General features: G+C 41.5%; 1 protein-coding gene across 10 annotated transcripts in view; it reads right to left on the bottom strand.

Moving 5' to 3' along the window:
• Positions 1-22,064, bottom strand: part of THSD7B (thrombospondin type 1 domain containing 7B) — a 603,973-nt gene that overhangs the window by 210,430 nt on the left and 371,479 nt on the right. For all 10 annotated transcript variants that reach the window (XM_083703772.1, XM_083703773.1, XM_083703769.1 and 7 more), the window contains one exon: positions 2,418-3,255. In XM_083703772.1, the coding sequence (XP_083559898.1) occupies positions 2,418-3,255 (838 nt within the window). The remainder of the gene's footprint in view (positions 1-2,417; positions 3,256-22,064) is intronic.

The following is a 22,064-nucleotide window of genomic DNA, read 5'->3' as shown; positions in this document are numbered from 1 at the left end:
AGTATTTTGTTAACAACACCACAACAACCCTGAAGCATTCTCTCTTATACCTGGTCTGTGATTAAACAGAAGCAGGAAGTCTATGAAGCATTCCGTAACAGCCAGATCTGCAAGTTACATTTTACCAAGCCTCCATTGGGAAGAGAGAAACCCAAGAAATTCCAGGGTCATGGCAAAAGCAACTCCATGTCTGGTTAAAATTCATGTTTCTTTAAAATTATGTAAGTCCACAGCTAGCTTGCAAGGGTGCTAGCATTCCCCTTCCACTCTCAACTTCAGGGACACTATTTGCAACTGTTTGCATGGCAAAGCCAAGGCACTGCTTGGAAACTTTAAACAACCTAGGCAAAAGCTGCGTGCAAATGCCATATAGAAGACACCTCCACTAATGTGTTTATTCCCCAAATAAATAAATAAAAATCTAAATCATAAATTTCATGAAATGAAAGACAAGCTGAAACACCCCCTTTCTTCATAATGTCTCACGACGCTACATTTTTAAAACAGGATCACGGTGTTTAATTACCCATAATGTGAGGTTAATTACACTAAATGTAGCATAAAATTGCAAAGGTTCTAAAGGGTTGTTTCTGCTTTGCAGATGGAAAACTAATTTAATTGATATTTGGTCCATGTGAAAATCTGAATAGGATCTTTCAGGTATTTTATTTGGATACATTATTAGGAGGGGCACTATTACTAGGTGGCATGAACATGCCAACAGAGGTGACCACAAAAGTGATTGCCCCTGTTTGAGTGCTTGCAGCTTAGTATCAAGGCAAATGGGATGGACAGGTCCCAGCTGAGCTCAGTATAGCAAATCTCACCGCTGCTGCTACCTCCCATTCCATTGCTTCAAGGCCTGGTAACTGACCCTGGATCACGCAAAGGACGCAGAATCAGGGATGGACATGGACAGAACCCAAGTGGAGTGTCTTTTTCTACCAGGGACTGCACTGGGAATGCCAATCCCCAGTAGAAAAATGACACTACTACCATCCATATCTGATCCAAAGAAACAACTTTCCACATTCCTGCTCCCAATGTGGTAAAGGAAAATGGTGTCATTAGCACTTCTCGCCAATTTAAAAAATGTAAACCGGTGAAGCTATTTTAACAGTTTCTTTTCCATCTGTGAACCATGTTGCAAGTTTAACTGGTATATATTGAAGCCAACTACCGAAACTCTTGGTGCAACTGGTGCAAACAAGATTAAGACAAGCTATATCTTTGAACCCAAGTACTCTTTCTCTAACTAATAAAAAATATCAACTTTTCACCTAACCAATGCCCCCTTAAAAGATATAGCATAATAAACAGCAGGTCCTTAAAAGGCTATTTCGGTAGTTGTACAAGATGTTCAGCAACATTAATAAAATACATGCACCTCACATGCAATGACCAACCCATTGAGAACTACAGATTATGAGAAAACACTGGGAACAGCCTGATAAACTTATGAGCACAATTACTTCAAAAACTTTTAATGTTTTTCATATCATAGACACACACACCAACTCAAGCCAAATATCAGTGCTAATATATTTTACATTTAACTGTTCCAGAAGAACATGGAATGGTTTTTTTTTTTCTTCCTCAGGATTTCCTGTTGAGGCATACTCTGCCAACAATACAGCAGTGTTGCTCCACCTCACTCACCATGATGGGAGGATTAATGTGGCCTGTATGGTAATAATGGAAATTATTCTCATGGATTGGTCTGACCAGAGATTCAGTAGCATGAAAGGAAGAGTGCCGAACACAGAACATCTCGGAAAGTAGCAGTTTATTCCCAGCAGTATGTGTGAGTACAACAGCATGTGTTCCAGCTATTCTGCGCCTGTGAATTGCCACTGAAAGTGGGAGCCATTAACTAGGTTTAAGATGTGCCAACTTGAATAAAATATGTGGGGGGGGGGTAGGTAAGCCCTGCCCTGTATAGTCAATCACATGAAGTGATGTTTGCACACCATATGAATGGCAGGCCCTCTCAAATATTTTATTGGAGGTGGTGAAGACCCCCCAGGCCCTAGGAGGTGGCTCCTATGCTGGGCTGCAATTATTTCATCCACAAAGATGTTTCTTCCAGGTTTTAGATGACTTACATATGTCTGAACTGGCTCTCAATAGCCATGGAAGCTCTGGAAACAAATAACTATCTGCTCCCTTTGATGGAAGAAAACTTGAATGCTGGTTGAAAATCAGCAAAATAAAACCTCATTTAAATTGTAGTTTATATGTATACATCACTACCAAAACTGTCTCTTCAACATATGAAACTTTAGTGCTAAACGAGACTACATGTGAATGAAACCAAAACACTGTACATGGCAAAATGCACATTCAAAACTAGAGAAGTAGATATGTTTAGCAGCCTTTAAAGCATACATCTCTTAGGAATGAAATTGATCTCTTACCTCAGCATAGCATTCTTCCCATCACTTCTCGTACACCTCACCTGCCTTGTTTGATAACCAATTTCTATATCCCAAGGCTTGGAACTGTAGTGCGACCTAGATCTATGAAAATTCTGGAAATTCTCCACCACTTGAAGTTTGAAGGTGCTTCGTTCTGTTGATTCGGAACCAAAATCCAGCATAGTTCTCCCAATCATATTCATTTCCTTAAGGTGAGGCATCCGACACTTACTCCAGGGTCCAACTTTAAGACTGTACGTATATTCCTCTTCCCCATGAGGACAAGACATCCAAACATCGCAAACCCTCGATTCAGTTAGATTTGGGCATTTGGCTCCGCCATAGAGTGGCGGCGCAATAACAGAACGGGTTCTGTGTTGTAAACTCTTTCCACAGTGTCTGCCACATACAGACCAGGAGGAAAACTCAGACACTACACAATCCCGTGGGCAAGGTATTAGGCAAGCTTGTTCCATAGGTGGCTGAGGGGTAAAATATTCACATATCTCATTCGCAACTACTGTTCTGTTCAACTTCTGTATACATTGTACTTTTCTGTGTTGTAATCCATGCTGGGCTGTTACACAGGCCGAAGTTCTTGGTCTGACTTCACCAAGGGCAAAAGGAACAAGAACACACAGGTGCCATTCTGAAACTTCCCACTCAAAGAGTTCAAGATGCCAGTCACATATTTTAAAACAGCTCCTCTGGCTTTCAGGTCTGTCACTTTGTTCACAATTTGAATGATGGGTTGTCCACCCTTCAGAATGAACACACCAGACTACTCGGCTCTGAACACCGCCCGAACCACAATCACCTATACATCGTCCCCAATGACCTAAAAAAAGGAAAGGAAAGGAAATCTTAAAGAATTTGTTAAAGTTTGCATCTATGAAGGGAATAACTGGCTTGATGTGTAAAATGATTTCCGTCTCTTTAGAAACCCCCGTTTCTCAAATTCACCATCCTTCACTAACAGAAGATGGGGAAACACAATGCAACTACAGACCAGAACAAACAGCTGCAAGCAAGGAATTATGCCCAGCAAGACACACCCAATCCAGGCTTCTTGCATTTCAGCGCTGTCTTCTGCACGGTTTTCACAATTTGTGGGAAAAACTTCTTTTTAAAAACCCTATATACCTATTTATTTTTAAATACACACACCTGTAGAATGGGGTGTGGTGGGGGTTGTGTCTGAACCTTGCAATTGATAGATCCTGTTTCTACCAGTTTTGCAATGAATATTAAGACATCGCTCAGTTGGCAGAGCATGAGACTCTTTAATTTCAGGGTTGTACGTTCAAGCCCCACCTTGAGCATTGCAGGGGGTTGGACTAGATGCCCCTCATGGTCGCTTCAAGCTCTATGATTCTATAAAACCACTATCTGTTTATTTCAGCCCACATTTAAAATACAGTATCTTAAGAGCTTAGACTGGAATTCTGCTGGCTTTGACTCAGCTTTTATTCAAGTCTGTCCAAGTTTCCCCCTGATGTGCATCTACTGAAGTAGGTAGGTCATCCATCTTTGCTGAATAATTATCTCTTGGCAGCTCTTTCATGGAGCCCTGGTCACATTTGCTAATAAGGAAGAGGGAAGAAATGCAGAGTAGTCATGAGCGCAAATTGAGAGGGATCCAGGACAAAATGTGAAAGCAAAAGGGAAAGGGGCATTGTTTTGTTTTTGTCATCACTGAGGATTAGTTTTCTATTGGATGCAGAGTGAGCCCAGTGGATTGATTAAACCTATATTCATTCAATACACCCACCTAGGTAATATTTCCACCAGGTTAGATATAAAACTGCCGTCTGTTAGCATACAAAGCCCAAAAGTAAACCCATGAGAAATCTAGAAAACGGTTGAAGACTCTCTTACATTCCAGCAGAATAAATTATCTGTGCACTGTCTTCTTAAACACTACCCAACTTTTGGACCTCTTTGACTCTCTTCCTTTGACCCAGGAGGGTCAGGGTAGGAAATATGAGGCCTAGGGGGTCAAATATGCCCTTTCTGACCTCTCTATCTGGCCTTGAGCTGAGCATTAACACCCATGCCAAAGAGCTGTACAGACCCATTAAAACCATTTAAGTAGCCAACACCTGCATTACGTCAGAAGACACAAACTATCAAATTCTTTTCCCCAAGTGACACGTGGCTGTCTTCCACAAAACACATATCAAAACTCTTTAGCCTTCCTCAAGTTTTGCCCAGATTCTTTTCAGATTTCACTTATGCCAAAATTTCAGGAAAACTCTGCCTACCGGGCAGAGAATGTGTGCATACTTTGGTTGGAAAGTGGTCCTCAGCCAAAGAACATCTATACCACAGCTTTCATGGCTTCTCTTAAAGAATGCTGGGAAATTTTGTCTGATTAACATGATAGCCACACATACATACACACAATTCCTAGGGTTTTCAGGGCTTTGTTAAACCGTCTGAAGTCTCCATTGTAGGTATATCCTCACAGTACATTTTCTAGATGTCCAAGTATTTGAACTGTATAAGCTTCTGATAATAGATTGATCAAAAGATCCGATATACAGAGACTCTGAAGGAAATAATTTGCATAACCTCAAGATGCAATCCTATACTGAGTTGCCTGGGAGTAAGCACCAATGGACTCAAAGGGATTTACTTCCAAATAGACACAGATAGTTCTCCACTGTCAGTATGTCAGAACAGGATGGCATCAAATTGAGAAGATAAGAAACCCTTGCCTCCCACAACTTTGATTGTGATTTGCTGTTTTTTAGCATTAGAGATATTTGAGGTGAGTTAAACACTAAAAATAAAAGAAATGCAGGCAAACATAGAAGTGATGAAAGGTACATTTACTTATTATTCTACCATGAAAAGAAGTTGCATTTAGTACTTCTGCATACAAAAAGAAAATTATCCTCTCTTAAAGGCTAACATATATTAATCAAATTTTCTCTCAGCTTCTTCATATATACCTTCTAGCATCTTCAATTATAAGCAGGAAAATGGGAAATATATACAAAAACTCATTTGAAAAGTAAAAATGGCCTAGAGGCACATGCAGAATTAATATCAATTTATACATAAAAAAGTTTTTTTAATGTGTTGAATGAATTAGAACAAAATTTATAAAGAAATGATATAGTCACAATGCAAAACTCATTTCTGAAAGGTTTAAGAAAATAATTTTTAAACAGGAATAACAAATAAAATGAATAGCTAAAATTGCTGCATCATTAAGACCTCACTTTCTAATCCTTTCAAAGTCAGCTCTTTCCACCATTGTGAAGCAAATTTCACCAAGCATTGGATTGTTTAACCACTAACAGACCATCATGAGATAGATTTAAGATAGAGACCATCATGAGATGGCGTTTTAAGGCTTTACAGGTAAAAAAAAATAGCACTTTGAATTGGGCCTGGGAACTAATTGACAACCAAAGCATCACCCTCTGCAAATGACCATCCAAGTGGTACAGGAACCAACGCAAAGTGGGGCTGCCCACTCCCAACTTGGACAGCCCTTCCAGAAGGATACCATGGTCAATGGTATTGAAAGCCACCAAGAGGCTGAGGAGAATTATTAAGGACACATTTCCTCTGTCTCTCTCCTGACAGAGCAACATCCGGGCCCAAACCCAGACTGAAATGGATCCAGAAAATCAGTTTCCTTCAACAGAGCCTGATCTGGTCTGCAGACACCCACTCCAAAACCTTGCCCAAGAAGGAGACATTGGCAACCGGCCAGTAATTATTTAAAATTTCCAAATCCAGGTTTTCTTGAGGAGTGGTTTTTCCACCGCCTCCTTCAAGGAGGCATTAATCACCTCCCTACTGAACATCTCCTACTGAATATGTACCACAGCAGTTACATAGTGTGTGAATCTGCATTTCTGCTTATTGAAGACTGTGGAAGTCAACCGAACTGTTCTATACTATGGATAGCTCAGTTGGTTAGAACTTGGTGATCATATGCCAAGATTGCAGGTCCAATCAATGAGAGGGCCACATGTTCCTGCATTGCAGGGGGTTGGACTAGATGCTCCTTAGGGTCCCTTCCAACTCTGCCACTCTATTATTCTATTATTAACTTTTTTATTTCACGGTTGGCTTTGCCTGAGAGGCCTCCTTTGTCCTCGTTCTTTTTGTTTCAGAGACAAGATTTGTGATTATAATTAGCACACATGTAAACAATGTATATGGGCAGCCACAGTAATTTGCAGAGAAGGGTTGCTGTGACTACACAAGTCATCATAATCCACATGTCTAGCCCCCTTACAGATGCTCACTTTCTCACATTTCTCCTCTCAGTGGGAGTACAACACAATCACAAAGGAACAACTCCTACATATTATTCCCCACCCCAATATAAACAAGGCCATAGTGAACATAAAAATAAGACTCATCAAAGAAGAATTTATAATATAAAAATAGCCAAAATCTGCTTGTGTGTGTCCACGTCAGACAGACATCGTATCATGGATTCCAACTCCTGACACATGGACAGGCTGATAGCGCTGAAGCCAAAATGCAAAATGCATACGTATGTTTAACTTATTCCTTCTCGTCCCCACAAAAAAACCTAATCTTTTCTATTCTGTTTTTAAAAGAAACTATAACAAACATATAGAATTTATTCTGATGGGTTCTCAGTGCCTCTTGACATTCGCTGTTAAACACAGCAGCAAACTAATCTATGATGCCTCATTGCGCCACCAAATTTCCACTTCCGTAGTTTAAACAGAGTAGAAAGCTCCAGATCTTCCCACTAAATAGTGCTTGGTAATTAGCAATTAATTAGATCCTTTAAAAGGCTGTAATGAGCAGTTTTTCTCCATAAATCCATGATCCATTACCAGAAATAGCTGCAGAGAGTGAACAAGAATGTGCTTACATTTATTAAAAACCAAAAGAAACAGTGGCTTCAAAAAGCCATAATTATGGGCTGGCATTGAAGTGATTCACAAAGACATATAGGCCTTCAGCTCCCAAGTCTGCATCCTGTCCTAATCTAAAAACTCCTGCCAATCACCAGTCTGCATGCTTTCCCTTGGTTTCTTCACTATATAAATACAGCCTCTCATTTTCAAGTAATAGAAACATCCAGGATTAGTTTTCTCGTAGGAAGAAATTACTGGAGAGCCATGGTGCCATTGTAGTCTCTGTATATTCAGAAGCATTGGGGTGTAGCAAGAGGGAAGTAAACACACCCTGCACACACTGGCTGTGTACACACCATTACCTTTAAAGTAGATTTCACCAATGCCACCCCCCAAAATCCTGGGACCTGTAGTTTCTGGTCTGCGTCACTTATGCATGTGTTTGGTTATTATGTCCTTTCTAAAAGAAAGAAAGAAAGAAAGAAAGAAAGAAAGAAAGAAAGAAAGAAAGAAAGAATCTGCACAAAAATCTGCATCCATGCTCCAGGATTTGTATTTGCATGGTTACCCAATGAGGGAACACACATTTTTTGAACTACAATGTTCAAACACACGTTGCCTCTGTGTCAACAAGTTCATTCCTTCATTTCAAGCAAACAACTAATGGAGCAAACCACCGGGGTGCTTACAGCATTCAAATAATAGGTTTCCTGGTTATATAGCCTGCTGCTGGGAGAAGATACTGTACATCTGCACCGCTGGATTGATGTCATGTGCTACTGCATGTGAGGCTTCTCATGAGGGCGATTTGTAAACAGTTTGCCCAGAATGTAACAGCCAGACTGCTGATAGCAATAAGCAATAGTCACAAAGAGCATATAACATCAGTATTGCAGGAATGCCTCCAGTTGGTTTCAGTGCTGTTTTCAAGATGCTGATTCTTCTTGCTTAAAGCGCTATTTAACCTGGGCCCAGTATGTCTGAGGGAGCACTTGCTCCCAGTATGGATGTTTGAGGGATTCCGTCTTTGCAAATTGTGATATGAACTAGCCTGATCCACATTTCCCATCTTAATCTGTGGATCAGGACACAGCTATCCACCAGCTCTTGCATTTCCAAAATGCTCTGACATAGTCCTCAGGCTCAAAACAGTTACAAAATATTTTATCTCAAAACGTGCTTTTAATGCAGAAGTTTAGGCATGTGCACTTTGAGATAAAATGCATTAGAAATACATATTTAAATGCAGATGACTTGCTTTTTATTCAAGAAAAGGCTTTTTTCCCCCAAGTCGTCCACAAACTCAGATATTTTGATGCAACTCGCCTGTCTCGGTCTTTGCAGTTTATATACATAATGAAATCTCTCCATTCACCATAGGAAGTGTCTTGTTTCCTTTGCCCTCTAGCTAGTCAGACTTTTTGTGTTATTATTTCAGAGATTATGAGAACCTAGAGTTTATCATACTACATTTCAGTGGTGTATTGGTGCACATTGAGACTGGTGGGGTGGAATGCATGGAGACCAACCATAAATGGGGCCAGAGGTAATGGCAGACATTGTCAATCTGACTTGTCAGTAAGAGAGCAGAAAGTGGTGGAGTGGGAAGGCTGAAGTTGATGGCACAGTGCCCTAACTGCCCTATTGCAAAAGTCACCAACATTTTTGAGATAGTGGGCACATTTTGAACTTTGAGGGAGTCCTGGGGATGCCAATTATAAAATAGCTGCTATCAGGAGAGCCGACTTGGTCCCCAGGTTATGGGTGTCTAGTGCGTGTGACATCATCATGTCATGCACACCCACACCCATGCGTGTTCGACTGATGATGATGAAGAAGAGGAGTTTGGATTTGATATCCCGCTTTATCACTACCCGAAGGAGTCTCAAATCGACTAACAATCTCCTTTTCCCTTCCTCCCCCACAACAAACACTCTGTGAGGTGGGTGAGGATGAGAGACTTCAAAGAAGTGTGACTAGCCCTAGGTCACCCAGCAGTTGCATGTGCGGGGAAGCGAACCCGGTTCACCAGATTACGAGTCCACTGCTCTTAACCACTACACCACACTGATGCACAACCATGTATTACCGGGAAATACCGGTAATTAAGTACAATTGATTTAAACTGCAAAAAGATGAAAAAACGGACAGAAAAGAGTGGGAAAATGGCAAATGCAATCTCAAGAGCCTTTGCATTTACCTTTAAGGCCTGTAGAGAGTTGGAGTTTGGGAATGGCGGTTTCAACAGTTTCCAAAGGTTTAGAAGGCGTTTACAGGCTTTTAACATGGTGCTTCCCACTATACGCAATTCATGTATACTCGTGGTACCTGGGAATGTAACCCTCCCGTGAATGAGGAGGCTCCTGTACTTTAAGACCACCCATCATGAAAAATTCCTTCTCGTCTGGATTAAGTTTCAGCCGAAACTGATCCAAAGCACCCATTCAAAGGTAAAACCACCATACCTTATTCAGATGGAAAGGAGAAATAGAGTCAAGTGAGAATGGCAAGCTGCCAGCAACCCACTTGAAAACACTGGATGAATTCTTCCAGTAGTCTTGTGTATAAGAGAGAGAGAGAGAGAGAGAGAGAGGACTGCACATAAAAGCTCAGTGAGGGGGGAAAACAGGCTACCAGCACCACCTTTGTGGAGAGAAACATAGCACACACAAGGCCCCCAATTCAATCGTTTGTGTCTCGGCAAACAAGCAAGAGAAAGCCCCCTGCCAGAGCCACGAGGCATAATAACTCATTAATCTCTAAGCATCTTTGAGTACCATCAATATCTTTGCATCAATCGTGGGGTTTTTCTTTTGCTTTGATAGCTTTTTATTGTCAGAAAATTAGGAAATATAGCATCATCACGATGAGGAATAACACCATTCTCTATCTTTTGTTAAAGCTATAAATGGCAAATATGAGTGTCTGGCAAACAAACCATCAAACACTTAACAAATGTAGAGGGCTAGAGGCATTAGGTAGAGGTTAGAAGCAGTAGGTATTCATTTAGGGATAATGCAAGGGGAAGAATGCAAACAGTAAGCACGAGCAGAGGAGTAGTAGAAATGTCCCTGACCACAAGAGATACTTGAAACAACAACAAATGATTCTTTTATGCCGGGAAAATCCACAGAAGGGAGCATTCAGCAGCTGTCAGAAATGGTAAATGCTCATGTGAGATTCATTTCTAAAAAGTAAAACAAAACATGAAGCAAAGCCCTCTGGAATTTAACCTGCTGACAAATGAGCCATTTCTAGTGAGAAACTGTGTCTTTGTAACATTAAACCAACAGTCTCTAAACCCTCAGTTTGATCTGTACTGCAGGGAAGCACAAATACCCAGTGATACAAGAATCCTTCTTTCTCCACCTGAAGTGCTAACATAAATCCTTGTGCATTTAAGCATGAGAAGATTAAAAGGCATGATCACAAACCTCACACCCATCACTGAAGAAGCAACATTGTGGGTTGTGGTCAAAACAATTTTAAAAAATGTGGAAGCATTGCACAGAGAGGACCTTCTGTTAGATGACCTAGGTTTTGAACAATTGTCCCGAAGTAGTCTTGTTTGGGTTATTTGACAGTGAATTGAAATGGATTCACACCGTGTTTGAACGCCATGCTTCACAAATCCTTAGGGTTTCTCAGCCTCAGGTCAATGGCAGTAGGGCGTTATGAGCAGGACTTTGGGGCAGGCACCCACAATGTTGGCATCGAAAGGTCTAAAAAATTTGGGTTGTGCACATGCAAAGGAAAACCTGCTTTGACACAGACATGCCCATTTCTTGAGACTGATTTTGCCGCTGCTGGCTGAGGTGCATTATGCACCAACCTAGGGAAGGTCTTTTCTGTAGTGGTGCTCAACTTGTGGAACTCCCTCCCCTCTGAAATAATCCAGGCTCAAGTTCCAATGAATGAGGGACTTACAGTCATATTCTATACAGTGGTACCTCAGGTTAAGTACTGAATTCATTCCAGAGGTCCGTTCTTAACCTGAAACTGTTCTTAACCTGAAGCACCATTTTAGCTAATGGGGCCTCCTGCTGCTGCTGCGCCGCCAGAGCCCAATTTCTGTCCTCAACCTGAAGCAAAGTTCTTAACCTGAAGCACTATTTCTGGGTTAGCGGAGGTGTAACCTGAAGCGTATGTAACCCGAGGTACCACTGAATTGCATATTGATACAATCAGAGAATTGAATGAATTGTGTTAGCTGCAATTGCAACATTTGCTCGGCAAGAATTAAACCCAGCTGAAGAGCTGTAACCTGAAGCGTATGTAACCTGAAGCGTATGTAACCCGAGGTACCACTGTACTTGTAGAAGCTTCCAAGACATCTTCGTGGGTAGCCCCATGTGTAATGCATTGCAGTAATCCAACTGGGAAAATATCCCTGTAGGACTCTCCAGTACTTGAGGCTTCTCTCATACCTGCATGATAAACTGTACCTCCAGAAAGTACCTGCTGTATACAACCACTAAAAGACAGAGTAGCCCTGCCCTCCACAGGAACCATTTAAAATGGTTGTTAAGTAACAGCTGCTCCTGAATCCTAATTTGTGCCCAGTCATCATTAGTTCTCCTTCCTATGTTCCCTAGGTAAGGAACTACACCCCATCCATTTCAGAACAGCTTCACATTGCTGATTCATGTGCAGTTTACACTCTTGCAGCCCCGCCATTTGCCATTATTAGTCAGTAAATTAAAGTAGCTAAAGATCTTCTCAGGTGAAAAGGTGGATGAGATAGGATTTACAAGCCTGTTAACAGAGCACCTTGTAAAAGGAGGGATCAGAGAGGGATCAGAGATTGATTAAGTCACAATAGTATAGGGAAAATAATTCATCACCATAGTATACAGCCCAAAACAAAGGGGCGATGCAGTAAAATGGCAGACTTGGGAAAGAAAGAAAGAAAGAAAGAAAGAAATTGAAATTTTAAACATAAGTTTGGCAACATAATAAATAATAAAATCATAGTGTGCCTGGAAAGCTATCATCAGTAGTCCTGAGTTAAAAAGAAATGTAAATGCAGCTATATTTTAAAGCAGTCAATATTTTAATTTGTAAGCTTTTTATTTGATGGGAAAAGTACTATGATGTCAGCCCATAATCCTTATCTAATTCAGTTAACCAGCACATAATAGTAGTTACAACTTGCTTTATGTGGTGTAGGCCGAATTGCTTTTCATGCCCGCAGAGTAAAAAAATTATACAATAATTACGCTCACAAGGGCACAATGACATTTGCGCACACTTTTGACATGCAGGGCACATGTACATTGGAAAACAAGCTGTTTGGATAATGATCATATATTAGGGGACAAAATGGCATCATCAGCCCTAAAAATATGTAGTTTAATAAGGATGGCAATTATAATCATGTTTGCAGTTTGACATTTTGTCAACAGCTCACCATTCCACAGTTCATTCAAGTTTGGAAGCCAGTCCCCCCCCCCCCTCTCTCTCTCTCTGTGTGCGTGTGTGTGTGTGTTACTGTATACACACAGTGGTTTGCATCCAATAGGTTTCACTTAGTTTCCACTGAAATCAATTAGATTTAAGTTACACATTACGAACTTAAGTCCCATTCATTTCTGTGGGATACAGATTAAATTATTAATTCAATACCTGGATTCATTTTAGGCAGGTACTGTCTAAGCTGCAACATGCAATTCATACTAGAGACAGAACCCCGGGGGCAAGGGAATGAATACATTGCTTTTGCTGCTAGTTACTAACTGCACTCATTAGCATTTTATTAAAAGAAATATCTGTTTCTTCACTTCCATCCACCAAAGATGGATCATCCACAAAAAGTAAAAACGCATTACACAGCTCTTGTATGGGATTCAAGTGATATGCCTTTTAAAAGCATGGATTAATTCTTGGAATAGACAGCAACTACCAGACATAATAGCAGCAAATCATGATTTCATTACCGCCAGTCTGGAGAATTACTTTAGGCAGCTGCTATTACTGTTCTTCAAGATCATCCCAGTTCACTTTGGCTGAATATTTGTAGTTGACGTCTAGCATAAGTACTGTTGGCACAACTCCAGCCTCTCTCCATATGATCACGTTCTAGCCTGACAGTCTGACACTTAGAAGAAAGCTCTGAGTTGTTGTGCTTTTATCGTCATGGACAGATGCTGCTGACTCAAAATAAAAAGTCCGTTCTATTTCCAATTTGTCTGGAGGGTATTTTTTAATCAGTAGTTAATGGATAATCAATTCTGAGATGGCTACATAGAACACTGCATTATGAACATGCTTATAAAATCCCATTACCTTGTCTAACAATATGAAGGAAGAAACCATAAAATAAAGCCCTCCATTAACTTAAATAATAGCTGAATACATATTAGGATGTTTTGCAAAACACTATTTATAAACATGGGGGGGGGGGGTTGGATAAAATGGAAACACAGAGCTAATCACTTTCCGTTCACAGATCCAACCTGCTCATTTTTATCCATTATAAAGATTCTCTCTCTACCCCTCTCACACAAACCTCTTCTCTAAACTATTTAGATGATGGTTAGGTAACCACAGATAGCAAGGAAGAAAGAACATAGGAAGTGTTTGCTGGATGTGTCCAAATAATAATAATAATTTATTATTTATACCCCGCCCATCTGGCTGGGCCTCCCCAGCCACTCTGGGCGGCTTCCATAAAAACCAAAAATACAGTAAAATATCACACGTTAAAAACTTCCCTGAACAGGGCTACCTTAAGATGTCTTCTGAATGTCAGGTAGTTGTTTATCGCTTTGACATCTGCTGGAAGGGCGTTCCACAGGGCGGGCGCCACTACCGAGAAGGCCCTCTGCCTGGTTCCCTGTAGCTTTGCTTCTCGCAATGAGGGAACCGCCAGAAGGCCCTCGGCGCTGGACCTCAGCGTCCGGGCAGAATGATGGGGGTGGAGACGCTCCTTCAGGTATACTGGACCGAGGCCGTTTAGGGCTTTAAAGGTCAGCACCAACACTTTGAATTGTGCTCGGAAACATACTGGGAGTCAATGTAGGTCTTTCAAGACCGGTGTTATATGGTCTCGGCGGCCGCTCCCAGTCACCAGTCTAGCTGCCACATTCTGGATTAGTTGTAGTTTCCGAGTCACCTTCAAAGGTAGCCCCACGTAGAGTGCATTGCAGTAGTCCAAGTGGGAGATAACCAGAGCATGCACCACTCTGGTGAGACAGTCCGCAGGCAGATAGGGTCTCAGCCTACGTACCAGATGGAGCTGGTAAACAGCTGCCCTGGACACAGATTTGACCTGTGCCTCCATGGACAGCTGTGAGTCCAAAATGACTCCCAGGCTACGCACCTGGTCCTTCAGGGGCACAGTTACCCCATTCAGGACCAGGGAATCCTCCACACCTGCCCGCCTCCTGTCCCCCAAAAACAGTACTTCTGTCTTGTCAGGATTCAACCTCAATCTGTTAGCCGCCATCCATCCCCCAACCACCTCCAGACACTCACACAGGACCTTCACCGCCCTCACTGGTTCTGATTTAAAAGAGAGGTAGACCCGGGTATCATCCGCATACTGATGAACACCCAGCCCAAACCTCCTGATGATCTCTCCCAGCGGCTGCATGTAAATGTTGAAAAGCATGGGGGAGAGGACAGAACCCTGAGGCACCCCACAAGTGAGAGCCATGGGGTCTCTCATCCCCCACCACCACTTTCTGAACATGGCCCAGGAGGAAGGAGCGGAACCACTGTATGACAGTGCCCCCAGCTCCCAGCCCCTCAAGACGGTCCAGAAGGATGTTATGGTCGATGGTATCAAACGCCGCTGAGAGATCCAGCAGAACTAGGAAACAGCTCTCACCTTTGTCCCTAGCCCGCCAGAGATCATCAACCAGTGCGACCAAGGCAGTTTCAGTCCCATGATGAGGCCTGAATCCCGACTGGAAGGGATCCAAATGGTCCGCTTCTTCCAGGTGTGCCTGGAGTTGTTCGGCAACCGCTCGCTCAATCACCTTGCCCAAGAATGGAAGATTTGAGACTGGGCGATAGTTGGCCATCGTGGCCGCATCTAAAGATGGTTTTTTAAGAAGCGGTTTAATAACTGCCTCTTTCAGCGGGTCTGGGAAGGCTCCCTCACGGAGGGAAGCATTCACCACCCCACAAAGCCCATCGCCCAGTCCTTCCCGGCTAGCTTTTATAAGCCAGGATGGGCAAGGATCCAGGAGACAGGTGGTTGGTTTCACTCGTCCAAGCAGCCTGTCCACATCCTCGGAGGTAACAGATTGGAATTGATCCCACTCAACTTGACTAGACAGAACTCTAGCACTCTCCCGCCCTGGCCCTGCTCCCACGGTGGAGTCTACTTCTTCCCGAATCTGAGCGATTTTATCTGCAAAAAACTTTGCAAAATCATTGCAAGACCCATCTAGTCCAGCAATCTGTTCTCACAGTGACCAAGAGCTCTCTCCCCATCTGCAGCTTCTAGCAAGTGGCATTCAGAAGGATTTTCCCTCTAACAGTGGAGTTAAAACCTAGTTATTATGTGGCAGTAGAACCTAGCCAGATGCTGAGCACTATCATCATCATCATCATATTATGGGGGTGGAGAGGTGGTGCCGAAAGCTGACCTTGTTCTCAAGATCTTGGAAACTAATGCTCAGATTACTAGAGCTAACCATATTTGTTTGAATTGGCATGGCCCACAAAACCAAAATCCCATTATGCTCTCAAGCAAGAGAAGCTTTGGAGGAAATTCAGATTAGGCACAAGATACATGAACCAGTCCCATCAACAAAATTACATGGGATTTACTTTCTACTAAGTGAGGAAACCTGGCCCTTCCCTGTAATAGGTAACGTCCTGGTCTCAAACCCAAGTTGACATCATTTTGAGTGAGAGACCTGGAAACCCTGCTCCCTGGCGTGCAGGGCTTTTTCCACCTGGCATGGGAGAGCAGGGCCCTCACTGACTCCAACTGCAACAGCTGAGGGCGCTGAAGATGCCAAAGACTATCTTGGCTGTCTTTGAATGCAGACCCAGGTCACTGAGCCTGAGGCTTCCATAGCCACTGCCCACCATGCACCACCATTGGCAGCAACAGAAGCTTATATGTTCTGTACATATAATATTTTATTCTTTTCCTATTTATGCTGTTTTAAATGCACATTTAGTATCGAACTTAATTTAGCAATATTTTTATCTGAAATGTTTAAAATAGTTTTTGTTAGTGTTGTTAACTTTGCTGCATTAATAATTTATGCTATTGCTGACCTTGTAATGTTTTATTTTGAAATCTTTAAGCTAATATTTTAGTTTCCTGTTAATCATGTTGCTTTGAATGTATACTTTATATTTGACTTTCTTCTCTTAATGTTTTGTTCTGGAGTGATTCATTTGATGTTTTAATGTGTTGTAAACTTCTTGGAGATTCCACCCCTCTTAAAACTATAAAAGAGGCAACAAAATGAATAAATAATAATAATAGTAATTGTTTACATTGAAATATTTGTAGTAATATTTGTAGCAGTTGTTACTGATTGAACAAAAACATTCCCCTGTTAAAGGTTTCAAGGCAGTGGGGTCTGGTCAATGCCTGGACGCATTTGTGGCTAGTGTCCATTTGGACTGGCAGGGCAGAAAGCAGAGAGGCCAACAGTAGTCAGAGGCCAAGCTGATAACAGGCAGTGCCAACTTATTCTCATTTTCTCCACCATCCTCCTCCTAAAATGCTACACTAATAGAAAAGAGGAGAAAGCTGACAACCATGGCCACCCTGACCCCCTGGACTGGCTGTAAGTAAGAAGACTGGCTGATGAGGGCTGGCTGAGGACAGACTTGAGACTGGTGAGGCCGTGCTCTATGCACCCTAATGGTTCAGCCTCCAGTGCATGAGAGAGCTGCCTTGGGTTCCATGATGGAAGAAAGGTGGGGTGTAAATATTAACTGAATACAAATATTAATTCTTCATCTGGTCATGTCACTTGTCTTAATTTTTATTCCAGCCAAGTACTTACAGACTTTGTGGTTTTTGGACCATCACGCACATTCATCAACCTCCTTGGCTCCTTTGGCAATATGGCAGCAACTCAAAATGAGCAAGTGGGCAGTGGTGAGCCAACAAGACAGAGCAGACTTGCTTCCTCATGGACACAGGATGAATTTGGTATCAAATTTATCGTCTTCCTTCAAATGGTATTAATTTGCTTGCAATTGATAATTTACCAGATAGGTTTAACTACCCTGCACTCCCTCCATTTCACGGGCTTTTCTTCAGCAGCTGTCATATGGTTAACAGTAAAAACTTTTTCAGCAAACAATTTATAATGTCATTACAACAGTAGATAGTAGAACAATGTTGAACTAAGAAATTAACCTTGGCTATACACTGTGTTGTTAACTGGTATCTCTATTCACAGCTGTACAAAAGATAATTTTAATCCATACAATGTGAACCCTGATTGTGTTCTATATAATACCTCCTTTTAATTGAGGGTGTAATATTACATCACAAATGCCTTTATCAAGCAGACTGTTAATCTCGCCACAAAGGAATAACAGGATGTTTGGCAAAAGCATTTTCAATTAAACCATGTTGACTCACATCAGTTATTTTATTTCTCAGCTAAATGCCCTGGCCAGGATTAGCATCAGGCAGAAAGGTCCCTTGTTCATCTCTTTTAGTACTTTTAATATATTGAGAATGTGAAGCACCATTTTTCACTTCTTCTAAGATTGATTAAGTCAGCAACGCTTTACAGTTACCAGTGCAGAACTCCCATTGATCTCAACAGGGCTTGTAAATTTAGATGCAGCAAGAAAAACCCAAACTGTATTAGCAATTCAATGAATTTACCTATTATAGCCACATGAAAAGGAAGGCAGAGCTCCTATACTTTTAACTGCTATATGGAAGAGGAAATTTTAACAGCTTCCCCTACAAGACAAAACTTGACTGCAAAGTTCCTTCTTCCATTGAATTTCATTTCTCTCTCTCTCTCTCTCTCTCTCTCTCTCTCTGAGCAACTGTTAAAGGGACAGGAGCCCTTGCCTCTGTGCATCTTGTCACTCTCTCTGCTACTTCCTTTAACAAAGATGTGAAAACCAGAGACTAATGAACTGTGTGTATTCAACCTTACACCTTTCTTCAATAAGAATGCCATACTCTCATACCTACATACTGCAAAATGGACAATGCTTCCAACTCCACTCCAAATAATGAACAGAAATATCCACTGAACACATCCATATCTAGGAAGCTTTAAACAGGTTTATTCCCTTACAATACCTTTACAGAGCACACACAGAGAAAAAATTATTGTGTATTATATTTATATGCCACTCTTCCACCAAAGAGCAAAGGGCTGCATACATTAATCTATCCTGTCTTATCTTCATAATAATTCTGTAAGGTATGTTAGGCTGAGAGGTACTGACTGGCCCAAGATCACCCAATAAGCTTTCCTTATCTGAACCTGGGTCTCCTGGTCCTTGTCCAACAACCACGCCACACTGACTTTCAGTAGTATCACTAACCCACTGAAATAGCTTATTGTAGGATTTGATGGCTAAAATAGCTTGAGGATTTAGATATGAATCCTCTTCCTGTTATCAACAAGGGGATGTGTAGCCACAACTCCCTCCAATTATAGGATCCTACAAATATCATTATGGCTCTAAGTTAACAATGAAGGTTGAGAAATATAACAACCCTGGAAGGAACAGATTAAGTCGCATGTAATTTTTCATTCATCTCTGTTCTATTTCAAGAGGAAAACCTCAGGCCCCCAAAGAATCAGCAGGAGTTTTTTCAAAAAGATGTTTTCCTTGGTTATAATAGAAGCTGCCTCTGTACTGGAAGCTGCCTTCTGTGTGCTGGAAGCAGCTGTAGATTAAGTTTTGGGAAGCTGCGGTTTGAATGGAATGACAGCCCCTGCTGTGCAAGCCAAAGTGGGAGGGAGCCACTGATGCAAGCATATTGCTCCTACAAGCTGGCTGGCCTACAAAAGGTATTCCCCACATTCTGTTTAATATCAGCAAATGGGATAACAGCCATGCATGGTGGAGTCCTGTCATTAGTCTTCTAATGCACTTGTATAGCTCTGATGAGGGGTACTGACAGATTTATTAGCACTATGCAGAGCACATACCCTTGATGTTCACATTGCTACTAATTAATATTCAATCCATATACAAAGTACACCCAGTCTTGAGGGTCAGCTGCATTAAATCTCATGGGTAGGCATTTCTGAACACTGCATATTATTGGTAGTGTGTACGAAGGCACATTTGTTCTGTTTCTGAGAAATAGAAATAACACATCTATTGCTTACAGAGACATGGGGAGCCTGTCCCTTTGTTTCTACAGTTTTCTGCTTTGTCTCCCTGCTCTTACATATCACCTACAGAAAAGCTGTGGAATGTCTCAGATATCCTTCCTTCGTCAAACTACTTCTGTGGCTGCAGGGTTCTTCAATGTTCTCCATTCCACCCTCCCCCCCCCAAAAAAAAAACACGCAATTGTACAAAACAATACAGTGGATTTTGTTCCAACTTTAACAAATTGGCATAGTCCAATCAATTAAGTGTTGCAACCTCACCTGTGATCGTTTACAATGAAGGGCAAGATAGAAAATTTGCCAATAAACATGCTATTCATTACAGTGCTAGAACAGATATCTAGATTTATTAACAATGTATCTGATAGATGTCTGCATTTAGATGTGCTTTATCCTGTCCAAGCACAACTTGTAAAATATAATAAAAAATAAAATAAAAAATAAAAAATAATAGTTTTATTTATATCCCACCCATCTGGCTGGGTTGCCCCAGCCACTCTGGGCAGCTTCCAACACATATAAAAACATAATAAAACATCAAACATTGAAAACCTCCCTATACAGGGCTCCCTTCATATATCTTCTAAAAGTTGTATAGTTATTTATCTCCTTACCCTAAAGGGAGGACATTCCACCGGGAGGGTGGCCCTACAGAGAAGGCCCTCTGCCTGGTTCCCTGTAACATGACACTGGTGTCTTCCAGAACCTCACACCAGGTAATTTACAAAGCCAATTCACTCTCCACTATCAAGTACCCAGTACTGTTACACTCCTTGTTTATTAAATGTCCTTCATCTGAGGTTCATAGGTTTACAGTGATAGAGGGCACCAAGCTATGCAACTCCAGACTGATATGCAGCTATTCAATACACTAACCAGCCCTTGTATCTGAGTGGCTAACAAGAGACTTGTTGAGTAATATATAGAGTTCTTTTAAAATGTCTGTTTCAGATCCTTTATAGTGAAAGAGTTGGTTGAAATCAGGAGAGTTGTTTTATGACACCATTCACAAACATTTGGAATAAATTCAGAAGTCAAAATCCTATACCGATTTTGCCGTGCTTCAAACACATTGATTCTAATGAGTTCAGGCAAGCCTAATCTGGGTCATGTTGCGGCTGTGACATTTAAAAACCTGTTACCTGCCAGTTGATTCCATGTGCTATTGATGTAATCTTTAACCCAAAAAAAATGTTATGGGAAGTTTTTTTCAAGATGGGAAATGCACTATTCAGCAAGATTAAAATATTTTTTCCCTGCTTCCACAATGATAAACTGATTTCCTATAGAAGTATGCATTTAGACAATCAAAGAACAACAGAATTATTATTTCAGTTATTTCAGATGGGGCAGTCCCCAGCCCCAACCCCAAATGCATGCCTTCAATGGTAGCAGCGATATTTTTTGGGGGGGGGAGTAGGGAGAACGCTTCATATAGGAATCTTGCATATTTATCTCCTGAAATGCATTCTTTAAGTTGGACAACAGGAATTTGACTTTAACATTATTTTGAATGGTGTGGATGGATTTGTATTATATGTGGATTGGTGATGGCAACAACCCATATGACTTTGAGGCAATCACACTCTACTATTTTATTCACATGGTACCTGACACTTTGGAAGGTTAAAAAGATTTACAGAATAATCTGAAGAGTCAAGCTGGGAAAGATCTGGTCATTTGGGTAAATTTTTTAGAAACTTTAAACATAGGCGGCAATAAATGGCCCAGAACAACATTTCCCTCTACATGTTCCCAATTAATATGTCTGGTTATCTCTTGCCAGAAGCACCTGAACTGGTAGTCTCAGCAACGAGCCACAGAAGAGCAATCAACCTTTGCTTCTGCAGTAGAACTTATATAGCCCACTGTGTCCCCAGAAGCTTCTTCTGATGGTAAGTGGACCCTCCAGAACAGCATTAGATGAGATGCGGGTGGCTGTAGTGGAGAGAGAAATCAACCAGGCTGCCTTTAACAAGTGGTAGTGCTCTTCTACTCACAAAAGACACCTTTGAATCCAGTCCTGGAGATGCAAGTAATGAACAGCAAAAGGAAATTGATGCATTTATCTGTTTAATGGGAATGTGAGGCAAGGAGGAATGCTAGCTAGAACTGAAGAAAAAGAGATGGCTCCCATAGTGATCCACAGGGTCAGCGCATGTTGACAAGGGAGAACATGGGCAAGATTCCTAGACATACCCCCCCCCCCCAACAATTGCAGACAATGGAGATGGAAGGTTAGGGTTTATCACAAAGCAGCAGCTTGAATTTGTAAAGAACTTTTGCAGGGGCCCAAATGAAAACACAAGTGATGTAAATAACAAAGGGCACAGGTACTAGTTGTCATAAGTTAGAGCAATTGAATTCCCCACCACAGAGGTGCAGCATGGTCACAAAGTGCATTCTACCAATCTGTGTGTTTGCAAAGGCAACTAGGTTCCTGCTGAAAGAAACTGGTTTGTTTTCTCAGAAAATGCAAA

This window comes from Podarcis gaigeae, assembly GCF_964106915.1.
Source record: "Podarcis gaigeae genome assembly, chromosome: 1".
NCBI classification, from domain to species: domain Eukaryota; kingdom Metazoa; phylum Chordata; class Lepidosauria; order Squamata; family Lacertidae; genus Podarcis; species Podarcis gaigeae.
The sequence above is the reverse complement of the archived record's forward strand: the minus strand, read 5'-3'. Positions and strand labels throughout refer to the sequence as shown.